This window comes from Phocoena sinus, chromosome 1, assembly GCF_008692025.1.
Source record: "Phocoena sinus isolate mPhoSin1 chromosome 1, mPhoSin1.pri, whole genome shotgun sequence".
Classification (NCBI taxonomy): Eukaryota; Metazoa; Chordata; class Mammalia; order Artiodactyla; family Phocoenidae; genus Phocoena; species Phocoena sinus.
This window is the reverse complement of record NC_045763.1, coordinates 130,130,409-130,155,532: the sequence shown is the minus strand read 5'-3', so window position 1 is coordinate 130,155,532 and position 25,124 is coordinate 130,130,409. Positions and strand designations below refer to the sequence as shown.

The following is a 25,124-nucleotide window of genomic DNA, read 5'->3' as shown; positions in this document are numbered from 1 at the left end:
GATGCTTTGTATTTCTGTGGTGTCTGTCGTAACTTCTCCTTTTTCATTTCTAATGTTATTGATTTGAGTCCTCTCCCTCTTTTTCTTGATGAGTCTGGCTAATGGTTTATCAATTTTGCTTATCTTCTCAAAGAACCAGTTTTTAGTTTTATTCATCTTTGCTGTTGTTTTCTTTGTTTCTATTTCATTTATTTGTGCTCTGATCTTTATGATTTCGTTCCTTCTGCTAACTTTGGGTTTTATTTGTTCTTCTTTCTCTACTTCCTTTAAGTGTAAGGTTAGATTGTTTATTTGAGATTTTTCTTGTTTCTTGAGGTAGGCTTGTATAGCTGTAAACTTCCCTCTTAGAACTGCTTTTGCTGCATCCCGCAGGGTTTGGATCATCGTGTTTTCATTGTCATTTGTCTCTAGGTATTTTTTGATTTCCTCTTTGATTTTTTCAGTGATCGTTTGATTATTTAGTAATGTATTGTTTAGCCTCCATGTGTTTGTGTTTTTTACGTTTTTTTCCCTGTAATTCATTTCTAATCTCATAGCGTTGTGGTCAGAAAAGATGCTTGATATGATTTCAGTTTTTTTAAATTTATTGAGGCTTGATTTGTGACCCAAGATGTGATCTGTCCTGGAGAATGTTCCATGTGCACTTGAGAAGAAAGTGTAATCTGCTGTTTTTGGATGGACTGTCCTATAACTATCAATTAAATCTGTCTGGTCTATCACGTCATTTAAACCTTCTGTTTCTTATTTATTTTTATTTTGGATGATCTGGCCATTGGTGTAAGTGAGGTGTTAAAGTCCCCCACTCTTACTGTGTTACTGTCGATTTCCTCTTTTATAGCTGTTAGCAGTCGCCTTATGTATTGAGGTGCTCTTATGTTGGATGCATATATATTTATAATTGTTAAATCTTCTTCTTGGATTGATCCCTTGATCATTATGTAGTCCCCTTCCTTGTCTCTTTTAACATTCTTTATTTTAAAGTCTATTTTGTCTGATACGAGTATTGCTACTCCAGCTTTCTTTTGATTTCCATTTGCATGGAGTATCTTTTCCCATCCCCTCACTTTCAGTCTGTTTGTGTCCCTAGGTCTGAAGTGGGTCTCTTGTAGACAGCATATATATGGGTCTTGTTTTTGTATCCATTCAGCAAGCCTGTGTCTTTTGGTTGGAGCATTTAATCCATTCATGTTTAAGGTAATTATCGATATGTATGTTCCTATGACCATTTTCTTAGTTGTTTTGGGTTTGTTTTTGTAGGTCCTTTTCTTCTCTTGTGTTTCGCACTTAAAGAAGTTCCTTTAGCATTTGTTGTACAGCTGGTTTGGTGGTGTCTTAGCTTTTGCTTGTCTGTAAAGCTTTTGATTTCTCCATCAAATCTGAATGAGATCCTTGCCGGGTAGAGTAATCTTGGTTGTAGGTTCTTCCCTGTCATCACTTTAAGTATATCATGCCACTCCCTTCTGGCTTGTAGAGTTTCTGCTGAGAAATCAGCTGTTAACTTTATGGGAGTTCACTTGTATGTTATTTGTCGTTTTTCCCTTGCTGCTTTCAATAATTTTTCTTTGTCTTTAATTTTTGCCAATTTGATTACCATGGGTCTCGGCTTGTTTCTCCTTGAGTTTATCCTGTATGGGACTCACTGTGCTTCCTGGACTTGGGTGGCTATTTCCTTTCCCATGTTAGGAAGATTTTCAACTATAATCTCTTCAAATATTTTCTCGGGTCCTTTCTCTCTCTCTTCTCCTTCTGGGACCCCTATAATGCGAATGTTGTTGCGTTTCATGTTGTCCCAGAGGTCTCTTAGGCTGTCCTCATTTCTTTTCAGTGTTTTTTCTTTATTCTGTTCCACAGCAGTGAATTCCACCATTCTTTCTTCCAGGTCATTTATCCATTCTTCTGCGTCAGTTGTTTTTCTATTGATTCCTTCTAGTGTAGTTTTCATTTCAGTTATTGTATTGTTCATCTCTGTTTGTTTGTTCTTTAATTCTTCTAGTTCTTTGTTAAACATTTCTTGCATCTTCTCGATCTTTGCCTCCATTCTTTTTCCGAGGTCCTGGATCATCTTCACTATCATTATTCTGAATTCTTTTTTTGGAAGGTTGGCTATCTCCACATCATTTAGTTGTTTTTCTGTAGTTTTATCTTGTTCCTTCATCTGGTACATAGCCCTCTGCCTTTTCATGTTGTTTGTGTTTCTGTGAATGTGGTTTTTGTTCCACTGGCTACAGGATTGTTGTTCTTCTTGCTTCTGCTGTCTGCCCTCTGGTGGATCTAATTCTTGATTTATTATTTCTAAACAGCCTTTATTTACTCTTTGCTGTGCAATATAAGGAGATTAAACATTCATCTCCTTTAACCTTTTCTTTTTCTCTCTTAAATTTTTGGAGCTATTATTTTTACAGGCAGACAGTTTATAACATTTACCTTCTATGCTGTAAGTATAATTGTCTTCATTCTTTTCAGTAAATGACTCTATACATGGAAAACCAAAAAACAACCTCTACTTTATGATTATATAAATATTATGATTGTATAAATTTTATTCACTCTAGAACCTATCATTTGATTGAATCCATAACAAAGGAAATACTATCCTATGTCATTAAACCTTTTGTACTTGAAGGGACTCTTCTCTATGAAACAGCAAATGAATTAATTTTTTTTAACAATAACTTCCTTCTCTTCCTTTAGGTTATATTCCTCAGCCACTCTTTCTGGAGTCTCATGTGAGCTCCTTTTTTACTTTCCTTTCTATTATGCTGGATTATGTCCATAAGAAATTTTTTCCATATGTACAAAAAATTTTCCGTAAGTCCAAAATTCTTTTTGTTTTGATTTTGATTTTAATAGTTTGACTCTCCAAAACCATTTTCCTGAAATCATTGCCCCTCTGTCTTCAGCATTGCTGATACAAGACTGATTTTACTTTTGCTTTTGTAGGTGACTTTTTCCCTCATTCTTTAAAGTCTTTGGGATTTTCTTTTTATCCTTGGAGTTCTGAAATTTCACCAAGATATGTCTACGTGTGATTTTTTTTTTTAATTTGTCCCGTTCAGCACATGGTGGAGCCTTTATAATCTGAAGATTACCATCCTCCTTCTATTACTTCTTTGATTATTTTCTCCCCTCTGTGGTTTCTATTTTCTCCTTTTGGCACTCTTTTAAAGAGTTTTGAATATCTGTGTTTAGTCCCTCTTTCAACTTTCCTCATAACTTTCAACTCTTTCCTCTTTGTATTGAGAACCCCCAGTTTGATTTTCCAGGTTCCTAAGTCAGTCTTTAGCTGTGTCTATTCTGTTATTCAGCCCATCTGCTAACTTTTTTTTTGACAAATACTTTTTGTCAAGCAATCAAGAACTTTGATTGCTTCTTTTTCATAGTAACTGTTTCTTTTCCGTTTTTAAAAGAATGTGATATTTTCTTGAACCTCTTTATTTTAAGAATTTCTGTTTCCTGTATCAGTTCTGCTTCTTCGAGGTTCATTCTTCTATTTGTTGTGTTTGGTTCTTATCTTTCATTCAGTTTTTCCACCCAGTGTTTGGTGATTTGGGGTTATATTTTCATATATGTAGATGAAAATCTAAATTGAGTAGTAGCAGTAGCTAAAGGGTGTTTTCTCAGCCCACGTGAGACTCCTGAGTTTTAATCCAAGAATGAATTTAAATCCTAATTACTGGAGCCCTAGATCTTATAATTGTGTGTGTAAAAACAAAATCAGGGTGCGCTGGGGGTTATGTCTTCCGGTTGTTATGCCTATTTTTTGTGATGAGTGTTGGTTGCCTCAGGTTCTCGGCCAAGAAAGAGAGCCTCTTTCTTTATCAAGTTCAGGAGAGGGAGAGGCTGTGAAGACACCTAATTTAATGTTTTAGTTTTTCATTTCTAAAGTACATAAAAGCTGTATTGTTAAATATCTTTAGCATTTAAGATTTCTTTTTTATAATCAGGTACCACTATAGGAAGAGTATACCTGAATTTTAGGAAGGCATCTGACATCTTATATGATATCCTTATAGACTGGATAGAGAAATATTATCTAGATTTATCACAGGAGTATTGATTATTGGATCAAATGTTAATGTACAACAGAATTCTGTCCTGTTGATTTACTTAGAATATTGGAGAAGAAAATTAAAAGAACTACTGAAAGTTTAGGTTGATCTCTATTAGAAAGAACATAAAGCTCTTCATAGGAGAAAATATTTCAGAAACAGGAAGAGGAGAGAAGAAAAACAAGAGCCAGTGGGGGAAGTTAAGAATGTGTTTTGAGGAGTTTGGTTGAAGGCGTAGCGATTTGGGGGCAGAGATTTGCCTGGAAGTGTAAGACATGAAAAGAATTCCCCTTTGGCATTTTTAAAGGAGACTTCTGTAAACATTTAACTGTCTTATTGAGATGTGTTTAGATATCGGACTGGTGTTTATTCTGAAAGTGACACGGTTCAAGAACCTGGCCAGTGGCAGCTCACCTTTAGAGAAGTCACATGTATGTCTAGGCTTTCATGGTTATTTTCTCTTTGTGGGCAGGAGTCGGTTCCTAATAGTGTCTTATGCAACGTCATTCTGTGGCAGTTTTACAGAGCTGGTAGTATGAAGGGGGCTTAGCTGCTGTCTGTGAACTGTTGCAAGCAGGGCCGGAGCACAGTATGTGGGTGTCATGTGCAGGCTAATAATTTGGTACCTTCACATTGCTGATTCAGTGTTATCAAGTGAGAAGAAATAATTTAATAAAAATTATATACTCAGGGAATTCCCTGGCAGTCCAGTAGTTAGGACTCCATGCTTTCACTGCCAAGGGTACGGATTCCATCCCTGGTTGGGGAACTAAGATCCTGCAAGACGTGCGGTGGCCAAAAAAAAAATTGTATACTTCATTCTTACATCCAAAATGAGTGATTAATATGACTTCTCTAAACAGAACAACACACACTTTAACTGCTTAAGCTTTAGATAACAAACCAGCTGTTCCTTGTAAATAGGAAGATACCATGCATGATTTGGGTGCAGAATTTCAGCCATCTGTACCTGACCATCCTAGAGAACTGTCAGTTGTTTAGTCCCAGAGCTGTTGATGTGGCCAAGCGGAAGCTCCAGAAGGACTCAAACCTAGAGGGCAAGCTCCATGTAGAGCCATGCCTGGGGACATGGTGGGAATTGGACAAATACCTACTGTGTGAATGAACAGAGATGGGTTAGCCCAGAGTGGACCTCTTTCTTCAGTTATGTCAGGAGTTATCTGTAGGAAACATGACCTACTTGACACCATATTTTCTCATTATTCCACTCGTTTTTGCACTCCCGATAGACTGGCTTCCCAAACAGCTTCTCTGTTGGCCACCCTCTCGTGGTGCGCTATCTATGAGAATTCTCCTTGATGCACAGTGGAGTGTACACTAGTCTTTTCTAAGAAATACTAGGCACAGTAGTTATGTAAGCTCCTACACAGCATCCATTGCGCTATGAGTGTGAGCCTGGGGAAAGCAGCAGAATTGACAGAGAGGGAAGATTTGAGCTAAATATCTCCCCCAAACGCTAATCTAAGTGAGATTTCTTCTACCGTACTTCTTTTTTTTTAAATTTTGTCTATTTAATTTATTTATTTTTGGCTGCATTGGGTCTTCATTGCTGCACGCGGGCTTTCTCTAGTTGTGGCGAGCGGGGGCTACTCTTTGTTGTGGTGCACAGGCTTCTCATTGCGGTGGCTTCTCTTGTAGTGGAGCACGGGCTCTAGGCGCGTGGGCTTCAGTAGTTGTGGCTTGCAGGCTCTATAGCACAGGCTCAGTAGTTGCAGTGCACGGGCTTAGTTGCTCTGTGGCATGTGGGATCTTCCTAGACCAGGGCCTGAACCTGTGTCCCCTGCATTGGCAGGCGGATTCTTAACCACTGCGCCACCAGGGAAGCCCCTACCATACTTCTTTTTCTCAGGTTTTAAAGCCAGTAATGCACTTGGTGTAATTAGAAATTAATGTTTTTTTTAACTTCTCACAGAAATTATATGAAATTTTGGAAACCAACAAACGAGACGCTGTCAAAGAACTAGGTAAGTAGTTGGAATATCTAATTTCCTGAAATCACACCTTATCATCCCATAATTTAACCAAAGGAAGACAAGTTCATGCTTTCATTCAGTCATTCACTCATTCATTTATTCGTTCAATAAGCATTTTTTGAACCCGTTTAATGGGCCAGGTGTACATAAAGTGTAGATCCTGGTGGGAAGTGTGAGCATGTCAATAGATAATTGCAGAAAGTTAGAGGAGTTCTATTATTTGCTATGGAAGCATAAAAGAAAAAATGAAGAGTGCAGAAAGTGTATTAAGGTGGCAAGATCAGATTCCTTAAGGCAGTGGTCCCCAACCTTTTTGGCACCAGGGACCAGTTTCTTGGAAAACAATTTTTCCACAGACGGTGGGTCGGGGGATGGTTTCGGGATGATTCAAGCACATTACATTTATTGTGCACTTTATTTCTATTATTATTACATTGTGTTGCTTATGTCCAGTCTACTCTGTAATCTCATTTTGGTGGCTGTCACTGCAGAAAACCCTGCTTCACAAAGATAGGATGTTGGAAATGGAAGCAGGCTTTTCAGTGCTTTTGTGGCAATCTCAGGGTATTCCGCCTTGACTTTAATCCAGAACACATGGAGATTTGAAGTTGTCTCAAGCGTACTTTTTTTTTTGCGGTACGCGGTCCTCTCACTGTTGTGGCCTCTCCCGTTGCGGAGCACAGGCTCCGGACGCGCAGGCTCAGCGGCCACGGCTCACGGGCCCAGCCGCTCCGCGGCATGTGGGATCTTCCCAGACTGGGGCGCGAACCTGTGTCCCCTGCATCGGCAGGCGGACTCTCAACCACTGCACCACCAGGGAGGCCCTCAAGCGTACTTTTAAGGCCACTGTCATTTGCCACCTCAAGCAGTTGATCCTCTTCTAGCACGGACAAAGTCGATTCACCTGGCTTATTCACAAATGGGTCGCAGATCCATTCCTTCCCAGTTTGGGGGTCTTTTGTGGTTGGGAAGTAATGCTCAAACTCTTTTGAAAGCTGAGGTAGGTGATCATGCACCAGCTGGGAGAGAGAAGGCCCTGGCTCAGTCTCTTTCAAAATCTCTTCTAATGTTTAAAACATGTCAAAAATCCCAGTGTTCCCTGATCTCCTCCATAATTCCAGTTTGGCTTTGAATGCAGCCACTTTATCTGCCGACTTGAACACAGTTGTCATTCTCCCCTGAAATGACAGATTGAGTTCGTTGAGCTGGTTAAATGTGTCACACAAGTAAGCAAGTTTTGTGACCCATTCTGTGTCACTGAAATATGCTGTCAGTGGTGACTGTTTTTCTAAAAGAAATCTCTGGAACAGCTCTTGTAACTCAAACACTCTGGCCAGTGATCTACCTTTAGAAGCCATCTCACTTCTGTGTATAAGAGAAGATGTGTGTGTTCTGTGTCCATCTCCTCAGAGAGCTGCGCAAACAGACGTGAGTTAAGGACGTGTACTTTAATGTAGTTGATAATTTTAATCATATCCTGCAAAACGTTGTTAAGTTCAGGTGACATTTTTTAGCTAGCCAGCATTTCTCTGTGGATGACACAGTGCGTAGACTCACATTCAGAAGCGACCTCTTTGACCCGAGTAGTGAAACCAGAAAGATGTCTAGTCATGGCAGCTGTTCCATCCATGCATATACTGACACAAAATGACCAATTCAGTTTTCCTGATATGTAATCATTCAGAGACTTGAATAGTTCTGCAGCTGTGGTGTTGGTTGGCAGCAAAAGTACACATAACATATCCTCATGCACATCCTCCTGAAATATATATCGCACAAAGACAAGCATTGTTGCCTTGATGTCAACATCAGTAGACTCGTCAACCTGGGTTGCGTACCACGGTGACTCATTAATCCTCTCTAACAATTGTGCCTCACTAACCTCTGCTATTTCACCAATTCATCTAGTTATGGTGCTAGCTGAAAGAGGAACACGTGTCACCTTTTGAACTGCAGCCTCTCCTAAAAGTTCATGACAAATGTCCTTAGCAGCAGGCAGGATCAACTCTTCACCAGTAGTAAAGGGCTTCTTAGCTTTAGCAATGTGGTTAGCCACTAAGAATGATGCTCTCAGTGCAGACACATTTGATGAAATGGTGGCCTTCAATAATTGCTTCTGTTCTTCGTGTTCACACTTTTTTCTTTTGAAAACTCCAAAGGCTTGTCTTTTAATGCAGCATGCTTGGTCTCCATGTGGCAAAGCAGTTTTGAAGGTTTCATAGTTTCATTGGATAGCAGGTTACCACATATTATACAAAGTGGGCTTGGAGAATGTGAATCACCTGTTGCAATGAACCTATAAGTAAGACTCTTGGTATTTTCTTTCTTTTTCTTTTAATTTTTAAATTTTTATTGGAGTATAATCGCTTTACAATGTTATGTTAGTTTCTGCTGTACAATGAAGTGAATCAGCTATATGTATACCTATATCCCCTCCCTCTTGGTCCCCCTCCCACTGCCCCCATTCCACCCATCTAGGTCATCACAGAGCACAGAGCTGAGCTCCCTGTACTATACAGCAGGTTCCCACCAGCAATCTGTTTTACCCATGGTAGTGTGTTTATGTCAAACCTAATCTCCCAATTCGTCCCACCCTCCCCTTCCCCACCCCCGTGCCCATATGTCTGTTCTCTACATCTACATCTATATTCCTGCCCTGCAAATAGGTTGGTTCATCTGTACCATTTTTCTAGAATCCACATATATGCGTTACTATACAATATTTGTTTTTCTCTTTCTGGCTTACTTCACTCTGTATGACAGACTTTAGGTCCATCCACATCTCTACAAATGACCCAATTTCGTTCCTTTTTATGGCTGTGTAATATTCCATTGTATATATGTACTGCATCTTCTTTCTTCATTCATTTGTTTTTGGACATTTAGGTTGTTTCCATGTCCTGGCTATTATAAATAGTGCTGCAATGAACATTGGGGTACATGTGTCCTTTTTTTTTTAAATTTTATTTAAATTTATTTATTTTTGGCTGTGTTGAGTCTTTGTTGCTGCATGCAGTCTTTTCTCTAGTTGCGATGAGTGGGGGCTTTTCATTGCGGTGCGCGGGTTTCTCATTGTGGTGGGTTCTCTTGTTGTGGAGCGTGAGCTCTAGGTGTGCAGGCTTCAGTAGTTGTGGCACATGGGATTCAGTAGTTGTGGCACATGGGATTCAGTAGTTGTGGGGCACGGGCTCCAGAGCACAGGCTCAGGAGTTATGGCATACAGGCTTTGTTGCTCTGTGGCATGTCAGATCTTCCCAGACCAGGACTTGAACCCTTATCCCCTGCATTGGCAGGTGGATTCTTAACCACTGTGCCACCAAGGAAGCCCCCATGTGTCGTTTTGAATTATGGTGTTCTCAGGGTATATGCCCAGTAGTGGGATTACTGGGTCATATGGTAGTTCTATATATAGTTTTTTAAGGAACCTGCATACTGCTCTCCACAGTGGCTGTATCAATTTACATTCCCACCAACAGTGCAAAAGGGTTCCCTTTTCTCCACACCGTCTCCAGCATTTATTGTGTGTAGATTTTTTGATGATGGCCATTTTGACCGGTGTGAGGTGATACTTCATTGTAGTTTTAATTTGCCTTTCTCTAATAATTAGTGATGTTGAGATCTTTTCATGTGCCTCTTGGCCATCTGTATGTCTTCTTTGGAGAAATGTCTATTTAGGCCTTCCACCCAGTTTTTAGTTGAATTGTTTGTTTTTTTGATATTGAGCTCCATGAGCTCTTTGTATATTTTGGAGATGAATCCTTTGTGACATTGCTTCGTTTGCAAATATTTTCTCCCATTCTGAGGGTTGTCTTTTCATCTTGTTTATGGCTTCCTTTGCTGTGCAAAAGCTTTTAAGTTTAATTAGGACCCATTTGTTTATTTTTGTTTTTATTTTCACTACTCTAGGAGGTGGATCAAAAAAGATCTTGCTGTGGTTTATCTCAAAGAATGTTTTTCCTATGTTTTCCTCTAAGAGTTTTATAGTGTCCAGTCTTACATTTAGGTCTTTAATCCATTTTGAGTTTATTTTTGTGTATGGTGGTGGGGAGTGTTCTAATTTCATTCTTTTACATGTAGCTGTCCAGTTTTCCCAGCATCACTTATTGAAGAGGCTGTGTTTTCTCCATTGTATATCCGTGCCTCCTTTGTCATAAATTAGGTGATCATAGATGTGTGGGTTTATCTCTGGACTTTCTGTCCTGTACCACTGATACATATTTCTGTTTTTGTGCCAGTACCATACTATCTTGATTGCTGTAGCTTTGTAGTATAGTCTGAAGTCGAGGAGCCTGATTCCTCCAGCTGCGTTTTTCCTTCTCAAGATTACTTTGGCTATTCGGGGTCTTTTGTGTTTCCATATAAGCTGTACAATTTTTTGTTCTAATTCTGTGAAGAATGCCATTGATAGTTTGATAGGGATTGCATTGAGTCTGTAGATTTCTTTCAGTAGTATAGTCGTCTTCACAATATTGATTCTTCCAATCCAAGAACATGGTATATTTCTCCATCTGTTTATGTCATCGTTGTTTTCTTTCATCAGTGTTTTATAGTCTTCTGAGTACAAGTCTTTTGCCTGCTTAGGTAGGTTTATTCCTAGGTATTTTATTCTTTTTGTTACGATAGTAAATGGGAGTGTTTCCTTAATTTCTCTTTCAGATTTTTTGTTGTTAGTGTATAGGAATGCCAGAGATTTCTGTGCATTAATTTTGTATCCTTCAACCTTACCAAATTCATTGATTAGTTCTAATAGTTTTCTGGTGGCATCTTTAGGATTATCTATGTGTAGTATCTTGTCATCTGCAAGCAGTGACAGTATTACTGCTTCTTTTCCAATTTGGATTCGTTTTATTTCTTTTTCTTCTCTGATTGCCATGGCTAGGACTTCCAAAACTATGTTGAATAAGAGTGGCGAGAGTGGACATCCTTGTCTTCTTCCTGATCTTAGAGGAAATGCTTTCAGTTTTTCACCATTGAGAATGTTTGCTCTGGGTTTGTCATATATGGCCTTTATTATGTTGAGGTAGTTTCCCTCTATGCCCATTTTCTAGAGAGTTTTATCATAAATTGGTGTTGAATTTTGGCAAAAGCTTTTTCTGCCTCTGTTGAGATGATCATATGGTTTTTATTCCTTAATTTGTTAGTATGATGTATCGCATTGATTGATTTGCATATATTGAAGAATGCTTGCATCCCTGGGATAAATCCCACTTGATCATGGTGTATGATCCTTTTAACGTGTTGTTGGATTCTGTTTGCTAGTATTTTGTTCAGGATTTTTGCATCTATGTTCATCAGTGATATTGGTCTCTAATTTTCTTTTTTTGTGATATCTTTGTTTGGTTTTGGTATCAGGGTGATGGTGGCCTTGTAGAACGAATTTGAGAGTGTTCCTCCCTCTGCAGTCTTTTGGAAGAGTTTGAGAAGGATAGGTGTTAGCTCTTCTCTAAATGTTTGATAGAATTCGCCTGTGAAGCCATCTGGTCCTGGGCTTTTGTTTGTTGGAAGATTTTTAATTACAGTTTCAATTTCTTTACTTGTGATAGGTCTGTTTATATTTTCTAATTCTTCCTGGTTCAGTCTTGGAAAATTGTACCTTTCCAAGAATTTTTCCATTTCTTCGTGGTTGTCCATTTTATTGGCATATAGTTGTTTGTAGTAGTCTCATAATCCTTTGTATTTCTGCAGTGTCAGTTGTGATTTCTCCTTTTTCATTTCTAATTTTATTGATTTGCATCCACTCCCTTTTTTTTTTTGATGAGTCTGGCTAAAGGTTTATCAGTTTTGTTTATCTTCTCAAAGATCCAACTTTCAGTTTTATTGATCTTTGCTATTGTTTTCTTCATTTCTATTTCATTTATTTCTGCTCTGATCTTTATGGTTTCTTTCCATCTACTAACTTTGGGTTTTGTTTGTTCTTCTTTCTCTAGTTCCTTTAGGTATAAGGTTAGATTTTTTGTTTCAGATTTTTCTTGTTTCTTGAGGTGAGATTGAATTGCTATAAACTTCCCTCTTAGAACTGCTTTTGCTGCATCCCATAGGTTTTGGGTGGTCCTGTTTTCATTGTCATTTGTTTCTGTGTATTTTTTAATTTCTTCAGTGATCTCTTGGTTATGTAGTATTGCATGTTTAGCCTCCATATGTTTGTGTTTTTTACAGGTTTTTCTTCCTGTAATTGATTTCTAATCTCATAGCATTGTGGTAAGAAAAGATGCTTCATATCGACATATGTACAATACCGAGTGTAAAATAATTAGCTAGTGGGAAGCAGCGTAGTATAGGGAAATCAGCTCAGTGCTTTCCAATGACCTAGAGAGGTGGGGCAGGGAGGGTGGGAGGGAGGCTCAAGAGGGAGGGGATATGGGGATATATGTATGCACATGGCTGATTCACTTTGTTGTACAACAGAAACTAACACAGTATTGTGAAGCAATTATACTCCAATAAAGATCTATTTAAAAAAAAAGAAAGAAAGAATGCTTGAGAAGAAACAAGTGCTTGTGCACTTGAGAAGAAAGTGTATTCTGCCACTTTCGGTGGAATGTCATATAAATATCAGTTAAATCTTTCTGGTCTGTTGTGTCATTTAAAGCTTGTGTTTCCTTATTTATTTTCTGTTTGGATGGTCTGTCCATTGGTGTAAGTGTGGTGTTAAAGTCCCCTACTATTATTGTGTTACCGTCAATTTCCCCTTTTATGGCTGTTAGGATTTGCCCTATGTATTGAGGAGCTCCTATGTTGGGTGCATAAATATTTATAATTGTTATATCTTCGTCTTGGATTGATCCCTTGATCATTATGTAATGTCCTTCCTTATCTCTTGTAACAGTCTTTATTTTAAAGTCTATTTTATCTGATATGAGTATTGCTACTCCAGCTTTCTTTTGATTTCCATTTTCATGGAATATCTTTTTCCATGCCTTCACTTTGAGTCTGTGTGTGTCCCTAGGTCTGAAGTGGGTTTCTTATAGACAGCATATATATGGGTCATGTTTTTGTATCCATTTAGTGAGCCTGTGTCTTTTGGTTGGAGCAGTTAATCCATTTACATTCAAGTTTATTATCGATATGTATGTTCCTATCACCATTTTCTTAATTGTTATGGGGTGTTTTTGTGGGTCATTTTCTTCTCTTGTGTTTCCCACCTAGAGAATTTTCTTTAGCAGTTGTTGTAAAGCTGGTTTGGTGGTGCTGAATACTCTTAGCTTTTGCTTGTCTGTAAAGCTTTTGATTTCTCCATCGAATCTGAATGAGATCCTTGCTGGGTAGAGTAATCTTGGTTGTAGATTTTTCTCTTTCATCACTTTTAGTATATCCTGCCACTCCCTTCTGGCCTGCAGAGTGTCTGCTGAAAAATCAGCTGATAACCTTATGGGGATTCTTTTATATATTATTTTTGGTTTTTCTCTTGCTGCTCTTAATATTTTTTCTTTGAGTTTCATTTTTGTTAGTTTGATTAATATGTGTCTTGGTGTGTTTTTCTTAGGGTTTATCCTGTATGGGACTCTCTGCACTTTGTGGACTTGGGTGACTATTTCCTTTCCCATGTTTGAGAAGTTTTCACCTATAATCTCTTCAAATATTTTCTCAGACTCTTTCTTTTTCTCTTCTTCTTCTGGGACCCCTATAATTTGAATGTTGGTGCATTTAGTGTTGTCCCAGAGGTCTCTGAGATTGTCTTCAATTCTTTTCATTGGTTTTTCTTTGTTCTGCTCCTCAGCAGTTATTTCCACCATTCTGTCTTCCAGCTCACTTATTCATTCTTCTGCCTCATTTTTTCTGCTCTTGATTCCCTCTAGTGTATTTTTCATTTCAATTATTATGTTGTTCATCTCTGTTTGTTCTTTAGTTCTGCTAGATCTTTGTTAAACAGTTCTCTTATTTTCTCGATCTGTGCCTCCATTCTATTTCCAAGATTTTGGATCATCTTTACTATCATTACTCTGAATTCTTTTTCAGGTAGATTGCCTATTTCCTCTTCATTTATTTGGTCTTGTTGGTTTTTACCTTGGTCCTTCATCTGTGACATATATTTTTGTCATCTCATTGTTTTTTTTCCTGATGGGTGGGATTTTGTTCCTGTCTTACTGGTTGTTTGGCCCGAGGCTTCCAGCACTGGAGTTTGTAGGCTGTTAGGTAGAGCTGGGTCTTGTTGGCAAGATGAGAACCTCCGGGAGACCTCACTCTGATAAATATTCCCTGGGATCTGAGGTTCTCTGTTAGTCCCATTGTTTGGACTCAGAGTTCCCACTGCAGGAGCTCAGGCCTGACCCCTGGCTCGTGAATCAAGATCCTGCAAGCCTTGCAGAGCAGGAAAAGAAAAAAAAAAAAGGAGCAGAACAATATCAAAGAGTAAAACAGAAAATAAGATTAGAAAACTAACAGATATGTTAGAAAAAAATAAAAATATAGATAAAATACAGATATATTAGAAAAAAATGTATATATGTTAGAAAAAATAAAAAAATAAAAAATATAAATTTCTCTATATATTTTTATAAATAAAAAAATATACAAAAAGCTAACAGATATGTTAGAAAAAGTAAAAATATAAATATAAAAAAATAAAAATATTTTTTAAATAAAAATAAAAATACTGAATACAACTGGAAGGTGAAACAGAATCACAATAGCGAAAAAGAGGAGAAAAAGGGACAAGGCCTTGGCTGTTGTGGGTGGGGCTTAGGCAGGAGCAGGGTTTAGGCAGTTGGCGGGGCCTATGCTTAGGTCCCACAGGGCCTGAAAAGGCCCTGAGGGGTGGGAGGTGAGGCTTAGGCTCAATGTGGCAGGAGGGGCCCAGGAGTGCCTCTGGCCTCAGAGGGCAGGGGACCAGATCCAGGACCACAGCAGGCTCCCTGGGCACCAGTGGGTGGGGGAAATGCTAGGCATGTTCCCCCCAACTCTGATCCCAGAGGGTCCCTTCCCATTGGCCTCTCTTCTTCTGGCCCCCACCCCATGCCCCTAGGACCCCCGCAGCTGGAGGGAGCCTTGGAGGTGGAGGATCAGGCCCAGGAGCAGGCTTCCCGGGGCCCAATCGCATGGGGAAAACGCCCATGGTACTTCCCCTGATCCTCCCTGTCCGCTTCTCCTTTTGGTCCCGCCACCCCCGCCCAGGCCCAACGTCTTTCAGAGGGGGCCTTAGAGGGTGAAGGACTCAGTCTGGAAGCCCAGCAGGCTTGTGGGCTGATTGGGCAGGGAAAACACTAGGTGTGGTTCCCTCTGATCCTCTGTATCCCTGAGGGTCCCTGCAGGCATGGGAACCCTTCCCCTCTCCCAGCCACCCCTCAGCAGTGCTGGTCCTGTCCGGCCTCCACTTCTCCTTCCCCCTCACTACCCCCACGTCCTATCCAGTCACTCAGGGGTTCCTCCCGCCTCCTTGGGTATCGAGTTCCCCCACCAGTGTCCAGCAGGCACCCTAGTTGTGGGGCGACATGAACTCTGTGTCCTCCCATGCTGCCATCTTGACTCTGCCTGCCCACCCCCACCCCCACCCCCAGTATTTTCTTTTAAATGTAGCTTTCTTTTTGTTGGCAGTCTTAGAGTCTTCTGCTGTAAGGGTCTTTACCCCTTTTCAAAGAAGCCCTCCAGTGATGCTTGTTTTTTACTCATTTTGGCTAGGGTTAGCTTGTGGGCTTACCAAAACTGTGATTGAGACAAGTGTGGAGTGCGGGAAAGAGGTGCGGATGGAGGTGGAGAATAAAATAATGGGCAAAAGAAATAAAAGAAATAAAAGAAAATAACGGGCGGGCCATGCACGGCCTAAAATAACTGTCGGATTCTGACTTAAAGCCTGCCACCAGATGGAGCTTAATTGTCACTTGCCACTCACTGATAGGGTTTTGAGTCTGCAAGCAATTGATTTATTATGGTCTCTGTGCAGTCAAACCTCTCTGCTAATGATAATCTGTATTTGCAGCCGCTCCCCAGCACTAGCATCACCACCTCAGCTCTACCTCAGATCGTCAGGCATTGGATTCTCATAAGGAGCACGCAACCTAGATCCGTTGCATGTGTTGTTCACAGTAGGGTTCACACTTGTATGAGAATCTAATGCCGCTACTGATCTGACAGGAGGTGGAGCTCAGGCAGTAATGCAAGTGATGGGGAATGGCTGTAAATGTAGATGAAGCTTTGATCGCTTGCCCGCTGCTCACCTCCTGCTGTGTGGCCTGGTTCCTAACAGGCCACGGATTGGTACTGTTCCATGGCCCGGGGGTTGGGGACCCCTGCCTTAAGGTTGTAAGAAAAAGACACATGAAGATTACCTTTGACAGAGGGTGTTGTTTTTGTTTTGCTTTACTTTGCAAAGGAATGTGGAGCTGCAAGGGGTATCATTTCTTGAGCATCTACAGTCACTCTGCTGGAGTTGAAACCTACAGGGGAGTCCTAGGATTTTATACAAAACTTCTCGGGTGTGTTTTTCTCATATGGGGGCTGTGGGCCAAGCTCTCAGTGTGTGCAAAAGTATCTAGTAGAGAGCCTGGCATATGGTAACGTCCTAACAAATGGACGTTAATATAAAAGAAATAAAGCAAAACCACTTTGTATTGATAACCACATTGTAAGACGCCATATGGATTTATGAGGATCATACTTTCCACATCAAAACTGAAAGAACATGGTCTAATGAACGAAATTGTAAGTTTGGAGACAATAGGTCAGAATATTTTGGCAGTGTCTCAGAAAATCCAGGACCCATTTTTTCCATTTATGTATTAAGCAGATTTTTATTTCTGCGCTTTTAAAGATTAGGGGCCTAGGAGTCGCTGTCTTATGTTTTAGATCACTATGGAATATTATGAAGTTTTCTTGATTCAGTCATGTGAAAGGGAGTGCCTGTTCCTGTGTGGTTACTGCAACCTATTACTGAATGCTAATTATATCAGGAATTGTGTTAAGGGCTTTATATGCATTATTTCATTTAATCCATATAATTGCTCCATGAGGCAAATACTATTATCTTCATTTTATAGATAATGAAACTGAGCCTTAGAAAGGTTAACTCCCCTGAGGTCCTATGGCTGGTAAGTGGTGAGCTAGATCTCAAGCCCAGGTGTATCAGACACTAAAACCTATGTTCTCCATCTTGCTGTCCTTCATTTCACTGCTCAGCTCATTTCAGTTAAAAAATGATTGAGTACCTTCCAGATGTCAGGTGTTGTGCTCAAGGTTAGGATTACAAGGATGAAACAGATGCAGTTTAAGCCTTGACTCCCAGTCAATCCCTTGACTTCTCATGCTTGTTAAAGAGGAAGAATATGAGATTTGATCTCAGAAAGACCCACCAGCGAAAGTCCAGGGGCACTTTTATTCAGTCATTTGTTCATCCACCCACCAAAAATTATATAATATGGAGGATGAGACAAATAAGGAAAAATAATAATATTACAATGTAATGAGTTCATAATGTAGGTATGTAGGAGATGCCATGGGAATAAGATGGAGTGATTTTCTCTTAGCTGGTGAAGGAAGCCTTTTTTCAATTCTCTCATCTGTAAAATAAAGATGAAAATAACTTTAGTCCTACTGGTCTCACAAGTTCTATATGAGACAGGAATGAAAGGATATTGTGTAAATACTTTGGAAATTATAAACTTATGCAAATATTTGTTATTATTGTGGTTATTGAATTGTTTGCCTACTGATAATTTTATTTGCTTCAGGACTCATAGAGCATGAAGGTCGTGATGTTGTCATTGCTTTGAAGACTAAGCAGGCAATCCGGAATGTGATTGCTAAAGCTCTGAAAAGCCTCACCTTCCTTTGGTCAAGAGGCATTATTGATAAACATGAGGGCATTGAGATGAATAAGGTAAGAAAGGTAATAAGGTAAAAGGTAATAGGTAAAAGGTAATAGGTAAAAGGTAATAAGGTAAGAAAGCAATTTTCCATATTGCTGGATTCCATAAGCCGAGCACTCAAGCCTGCAGTGCTACTCTAGCAGAGTGTAATTAGTGAGGGAGATTGGGAAAAGGGTGAGTCATGACAGTTGTAAACTTTATAATTGCCTAAGTCTTTGTTAATGCCAATGGAAACTAGTGCCAGCACTACCTGGTTCACTCCATGTCAAAACCACTTGGTTGCAAGTAACAGAACCAATCTGAGCTAGGTTTAGCAAAGAAATGGAGTTGGAGGACTTATTATAAGGACACAGAGCACTTTACAGATCCCATGGTAGCCAGACCACATGGCCAGGCCTCAGGAAGGGACTTGAACAATGACCTAGAAAGCTTTCAGATTCTCCATTTCTTATCAGGGTTGCCCCTCTGTGGAATCTTCTTTTGGCTCCCTCTACAAAGTCATTAGATTTTTCTGCCTGTCTGTCCATTGGTGGAATATGTAGTGCCCAGGCCCACCAGCTGTGGCAAGGGAGGTGGTAATTTCCTAATGTTAACATAGACAGGAGGGGACCATCGTGTGTGTGTGTGTGTGTTGGTGAAGATCAGGGAGGGAACAGTTCTGAGAGGAACAGGGAAGACACCCTAAGTGGTTAGCTGATAAATGGACTTTTGAAAAATTATAAATTTGCAAAAAAAATTAGGAATATAAGACAGAGGAAAACATGTTTAATGTTTAATCCTACCACTCTATCACTTCTACCATCTAGACTGCAAATTGTGAAAATAGGAAAGTTTTTTTCTATTTTGTACAAGAGTCTATTGGCCTCCTAGCATAGAGAAGAAAAATGGAAGTTCTGGTCCCACATTCTGCCTGTGTATTCCCAAGAATAAGCTGCTCCTGGGTGTCAATGCTTTTCCTTGTCACTGGTCCCTTTCAGCCACAGGCTACATGGACTGTGCTTCTGGATATTTCCTGCACATAGTCCCTCTCCATGGCCCCAGAAGGGAAGTGGGCGTGGGACCGGCCAGCTTTCCCTGTCATAGCTCTACCTCATTAGTCTCTATAAGGTCATGGCACAGGACTAAATGGGTAATATGATTTCTCCTTAGTGTCTGTCAAAGGGGCGAAAAAGACCGCTTTACAGTATTCTTCAAGTTACACCTCTGTGCACATTGTGTTTTGTATTTTTGTATATTGTTCCCTTCTTACTTTGGATATTGTATAAGATTCAATTGAATGCTTGATGTCCATTAGTTAAAATAAATAAATAATAGCCCTTATGAAGAGAGAGTCTTATTTTTTCCTATAGGTTTATTTAGAAAGGTAATGGGTAAATCAATCTTTCAACAGTTATTTATTGAATGCCTACTAACTGCCTAATTGTCAGCTAAAGAGATATAATTATCAATCCCAGGTCATAAAGAGCTAGGTAAATCTAGCCAGTTTAGCTGTGTAAATACTTGTTGAACACCTACTACATGCCATGGGGTCTTGAAAAGTCCATGGACTCTTCCTCTCTTTTTCATTTAGTCACTTATTCAGCCAATCAACAAAAGTTACATGTAACAGATAAGTAAAAATAATAATACTACAATGTAATGAGTTCCATAAGGGAGATTTGTAAGAGATACAATGGGAATAAGGCAGATAAGTGATTATCTCTTACTGGTGGGGGGAGTCAGAGAAGGCTTCTAAGAGGCTACAAAACTAGAAATATATCCTCCAAAATTAGAAGAACTTAGAGAAGCAAATTATTCACATGAAAAAAAATTTAGAGAAAGTGGCATTAAATCATATGGTAATCAACTGTGAGTTTTAGATAATTTGAGTTTAAGATAGGGTAGACTACAACTGTTAATTGGATTATAAAAATGATAAATTCAATATGAGTTAATATACCAGTGGGAATAGTAATAAAGATAGTAATAAGGGGGAGAATAGGGACAAAAAAAAAGTTAGAGGACAATTTAAATAGGGTGAGAGAAGCTCTGAGTCAAAATCCTGGTTAGATTTGCATAACAGTATTTTATTTAGATTTCCTTCATTTTTACCTGATGTCCCTTTTCTGTTACAGGATCTGATCACTATTATTTTGATTGTTTCTTTTAGGTGCTTCTTGCAAAAATAAAATCACTGAATAACTTTCCAATGGCAATTCCGCCCCCTACTCCTGACAAATATCTTAATAATATCATCTGGCTAGAAAATAAAGATGTTCTCATTGAGTTCTTCAAGGTAAAGATTCTGTCTTCTATTCTAACTCAAGTTCAATGATAATTGTTTTTCATTTTTTCCACTCCCTAATGCAAGATTAACAAGAAAACTTATCCAAAGCAAGAATCCTTTAATGTCCAGTGAAGGGTAAGTCAAAACGGAGGCCTAGCAAAACCCAGAAGAGTAGATTTCATTTTGAGCCTAAAGGGCAAAAATATTTTTTATAATTGCTTATCTGCTTAGGATGAGTTATCTATGTTACCTGATTATTACCAATTCCATCTTAGCCTCTGTGCCAGAGACTGTTCTAGGTTTGGGGTTATGGCAGTGAACAAAATAAATAAGTCCCTGCTTTCATGGACTTTGTATTATATGGATAGAGATTGACAATAAACACACCCACGAGTAAATGTATAGTCTGTCAGATGGTAACAAATGCTATATGGAGAAAAGGTGAGAAAAGGGAATATAGTTAGGCAGCTATTTTATATGGGTGGTTAGGGAAGACTGCGCTAATAAGTTTCCTTTGGAAAGAGATCTGAAATAAGTGTGGGGGCATGCCATATAGATACCCAGGAGAAGGCAAGTGCAATGCCCTGAGGTGTGTTGTGTTCAAGGAACATCACAAAGGACCCTGTGGCCGAACCAATGGTGGAGGGAGGAGATGAAGCCTAAGCAGTTGTGGAGAGCCTGAGTTTGTAGAACTTTGTAGGTCATTGTAAGGACTTTGGCTTTTACTCTGAATTAAATGGAAACAGATTGAAAGGTTTTGAAGAGACATGATCTAACTTATACTTAGAAACGATCATTTGTTGATGTGTTGAGAACAGGCTGTAAGGGGTCAAGAGCAAGCCAGGGAATCCAGTTAGGAGGTGATTACAATAATGTAGGCAAGAGATGACAGTGGCTTGGATGAGTGAAAGTGGTGAGAAATGGTCAGACTCTTGATAGGGTTTTTTTTTTTGGTATGCGGGCCTCTCACTGTTGTGGCCTCTCCCGTTGCGGAGCACAGGCTCCAGACACACAGGCCCAGCGGCCATGGCTCACAGGCCCAGCCGCTCCATGGCACGTGGGATCTTCCCAGACTGGGGCACGAACCCATGTCCCCTGCATCGGCAGGCGGAATCTCAACCACTGCACCACCAGGGAAGCCCCCTTGATAGGTTTTGAAGAGAGAGCATATAGATGTTGATGGAGTGAGTGTTAGAGAGAAGGAATGACTTCTAGGATTTTAGTCTGAAATTAGAAAATAGTCTGAAAATAGAGTAACCATTTACTTGGATGGGGAAGAGAAGATTTATGGGGAGGGACAAGAATTTGCTTCTGAAGAGGTTAAATTTGAGCAAGCTATTAGACATCCAAGTGGAACTGCTAAGTAGGCAGTTAGATACATGACCGGAAGGCAGGTGGGAGGCCAAACTGGGGAAAGACATTTCAGAGTTGTCAGCATAGAGCTGATATTTAAGGTCTTGAAACTTGATAATTTGAGGAATTATTACAGACATTCAAGGATCGAGTCTTGAGCTATCCAACATTTAGAGGTGGGGAGATGAGGAAGAATTAGCAAAAAGAATTGAGGATAGAAAAAGTGATCAGATTGATGTTTACCAGAGGTGGGGAGAGGAAGCTGGGTGAATTGAAGAAGTGGGTCAAAGGGTACAAACTTCCAAGTTATAAGGTAAATACTGGGTATACAACATGATGACTATAGTTATATATTTATATATGTTTGAAAGCTGCTAAGAGAGTAGATTCTTAAAGTGCTTATCACAAGGAAAAAAATTTTTTGTAACTATATGAGGTGATGTATCTTAACTAAACTTATTGTGGTAATCATTTTGCAATATGTGTATGTCAAGTCATTATGCTGTACACCTTAAACTTATATAGTGCTGTACGTCAATTATATCTCAATAAAACTGGGAAAAAAAGAATTGAGTTATCTATCACATAGGAGGAAAATAAAAAAGAATGGTGTCCCAGAGCCAAGTGAAGAAAATATTTCAAGGAGAAAGTGATTAACTATGTCAAATGAGGCTGAGAGATCAAATAAGATGAAGACTGAAAATTGGCTATTAGATTTAATAATGTAGAGGTCAGTTTTTTTAAAAAGAGGATCCGTAAATCTGAATTTTTAGGTGAAAATTCCAAAATTTTAAAACTTGGTAACACGTTCAGAATTTTAAAAATACAGTGCAAGCCAAACAAAATATATCTGTGGATTGGGTGTGACTCACGGACCACCAGTTTGTGGCTATTATATGAATTATAGGGATAATAACTTTTTTGTCAACTTGTTAAAACCTGTTAGATTTTTGGAATCAGGAAAACTCTGTGATGAAGAACAGTACTTGCTTTACTACAAATTTGGTTGTACTGTACCTTGTTGTCTAGTCATGGAGATTTATGTCATCTGTTTATTCATAACGAGGGGACATTTTCCTTGTTTTCTAGAAAGACAGTGATCCTCGTGGAGTTTCTACTGAGCTTTGAATATCTGATTTCATTTAGGCCATACTAGTGTTTTCTTCATGCCAGAAATATTTGAATTTTTCTTTTGAAATTGATTTTGTATTTAGTTAAATTAAGACTTCTTTGGTTGAAAGTAACAAAACCCTACTTGAACTAGTTTAAGCAAAAGGGAAGCTTACTGAAAATATATCGTGGTGGTATACAGAAGCTAAGAAACAGTTGACTAACCTTGAGCAGGGTGAGAATCAGGCCAGCTCTGGAGTATCAGTGGTAGGAATTTGTGGACCCTTCCTGTAGCACTTGGCTATGATGACTCAGTTCTCAACTCCCAGGCTTTTTGTCCCTCAGTTCAAATTCTTAAGGGAGAAATCCAACTGGCTTAAGCTTGAACCAGATCTCCAGCTTTGGGAAGTACAAGTGTGGCTGTGAGGGGGAGGAAACCTGATGGGCAGGGGCCATTGGGGGTAGTTTGGAAAACAGACCTCAAATAAATGAGGGTGGGAGGTGAGGGATGGGCCTGGACTGGAAAGAAGGTATCTAAAGGGTGTTTATTACAATCTGCATCCTGTTCAGTTTTTTAAAATATCCAACTTGAAAATAAAATTTGAATTTGGGGTTCTTTATAGGTAATACTTTCACAAGTATAATTAATGGACCATCCTGCAGTGAATGGGGGAGGGATGGGAAAAACAATGAGAGAGAACTCCAGAAATTAATGGTTTCCATACACCTGAGGTGACTATATATCCAGGGCACAACCTTCTTCTCCTCCTTAACCTGCCATGCCAGTGCAAAGCTGCCGGACCCTCTCCACCCACTTACAGATACGGCTCACTCTTTAAGTGGCCCTTTTCCTTAATATGTTGGTTCTTAATAGCCATTTAAATCAGATTTCACTAGGATAAAGAAAAATGTGATGAATTGGGAGCACATGGGCATTATTCTCATTAGGAACAGCCCAGGGATTGCATGGATAACTAAAATTCCTGTAATAAATAAAACAAACACCCCTCATTGTAGACATTGATTTCAGTCTTGGTCTCCATCACAGCAACAATAGTTAATTTTCACTACTCCTCCCTTCTTTCACCCTCGAACTGGTGTGGTTAATTAAAAAGGTAATAGTGTACGAAGATAAGCCTGAAGACAAAAGTTGAAAAAAAAAGGTCTGAAAGAGCTAGAGGGAGGATTTCAGAATGGCACCTGGGAGATTGGTTCAAGATGGCAGACTAGAAGGATGTGCACTCACTCCCTCCTGTAAGAGCATCGGAATCACAACTAACTGCTGAACAATCGTTGACAAGAAGACACTGGAACTCACCAAAAAATGTGCCCCACATCAAAGACAAAGGAGAAGCTGCAATGAGACGGTAGGAGGTGTACAATCACAATAAAATCAAATCCCATAACAGCTGGGTGGGTGACTCACAAACTGGAGAACAATTATACCACAGAAGTCCACCCACTGGAGTGAAGGTTCTGAGCCCCACATCAGGCTTCCCAACCTGGGGGGCCGGCAATGGGAGGAGGAATTCCTAGAGAATCAGGCTTTGAAGACTAGCAGGATTTGACTGCAGGACTTCGACGGGACTGGAGGAAACAGAGACTCCACTCTTGAAGGGCACACACAAAGTAGTGTGCACATTAGGACCTGGGGGAAACAGCAGTGACCCCATAGGAGACTGAACCAGACCTACCTGCTAGTGCTGGAGGGTGTCCTGCAGAGGCGGGGGGATGGGTGTGGCACACCGCTGGGACAAGGACACTGACAGCAGAAGTTCTGGGATGTACTCCTTGGCGTGAGCCCTCCCAGAGTCTGCCATTAGCCCCACCAAAGAGTCTGTAGGCTCCAGTGTTGGGTTGCATCAGGCCAAACAACCAACAGGGAGGGAACTCAGCCCCACCCATCCGTAGACAAGTGGATTAAAGTTTTGCGGAGCTCTGCCCACAAGAACAACACCCAGCTCTACCCACCACCAGTCCCTCCCATCAGGAAGCTTGCACAAGCCTCTTAGGTAGCCTCATCCACCAGAGGGAAGACAGCAGAAGCAAGAAGAACTACAATCCTGCAGCCTGTGGAACAAAAACCACATTCACAGTAAGATAAACAAAATGAAAAGGCAGAGGACTATGTACCAGATGAAGGAACAAGATAAAACCCCAGAAAAACAACTAAATGGAGTGGAGATAGGCAACCTTCCAGAAAAAGAATTCAGAATAATGATAGTAAAGATGATCCAGGACCTCGGAAAAAGAATGGAGGCAAAGATCGAGAAGATGCAAGAAATGTTTAACAGAGACCTAGAAGAATTAGAGAACAAACACCTAGAAGAATTAAAGAACAAACAAACAGAGATGAACAATACAATAACTGAAATGAAAAATACACTAGAAGGAATCAATAGCAGAATAACTGAGGCAGAAGGATGGATAACTGACCTGGAAGACAGAATGGTGGAATTCACTGCCACAGAACAGAATAAAGAAAAAACAATGAAAAGAAATGAAGACAGCCTAAGAGACCTCTGGCACAACATTAAACGCACCAACATTTGCA

The 25,124-nt window shown here is 39.8% G+C and overlaps 1 protein-coding gene across 1 annotated transcript in view; it reads left to right on the top strand.

Annotated features, from left to right (window-relative positions):
- The window catches only part of SLC9C2 (solute carrier family 9 member C2 (putative)), a 92,661-nt gene that overhangs the window by 46,449 nt on the left and 21,088 nt on the right, over nt 1-25,124 (top strand). Inside the window, exons 18-20 of the mRNA XM_032636184.1 lie at nt 5,983-6,034; nt 17,704-17,852; nt 19,991-20,116. Coding sequence (XP_032492075.1) covers nt 5,983-6,034; nt 17,704-17,852; nt 19,991-20,116 — 327 coding nt within the window. The remainder of the gene's footprint in view (nt 1-5,982; nt 6,035-17,703; nt 17,853-19,990; nt 20,117-25,124) is intronic.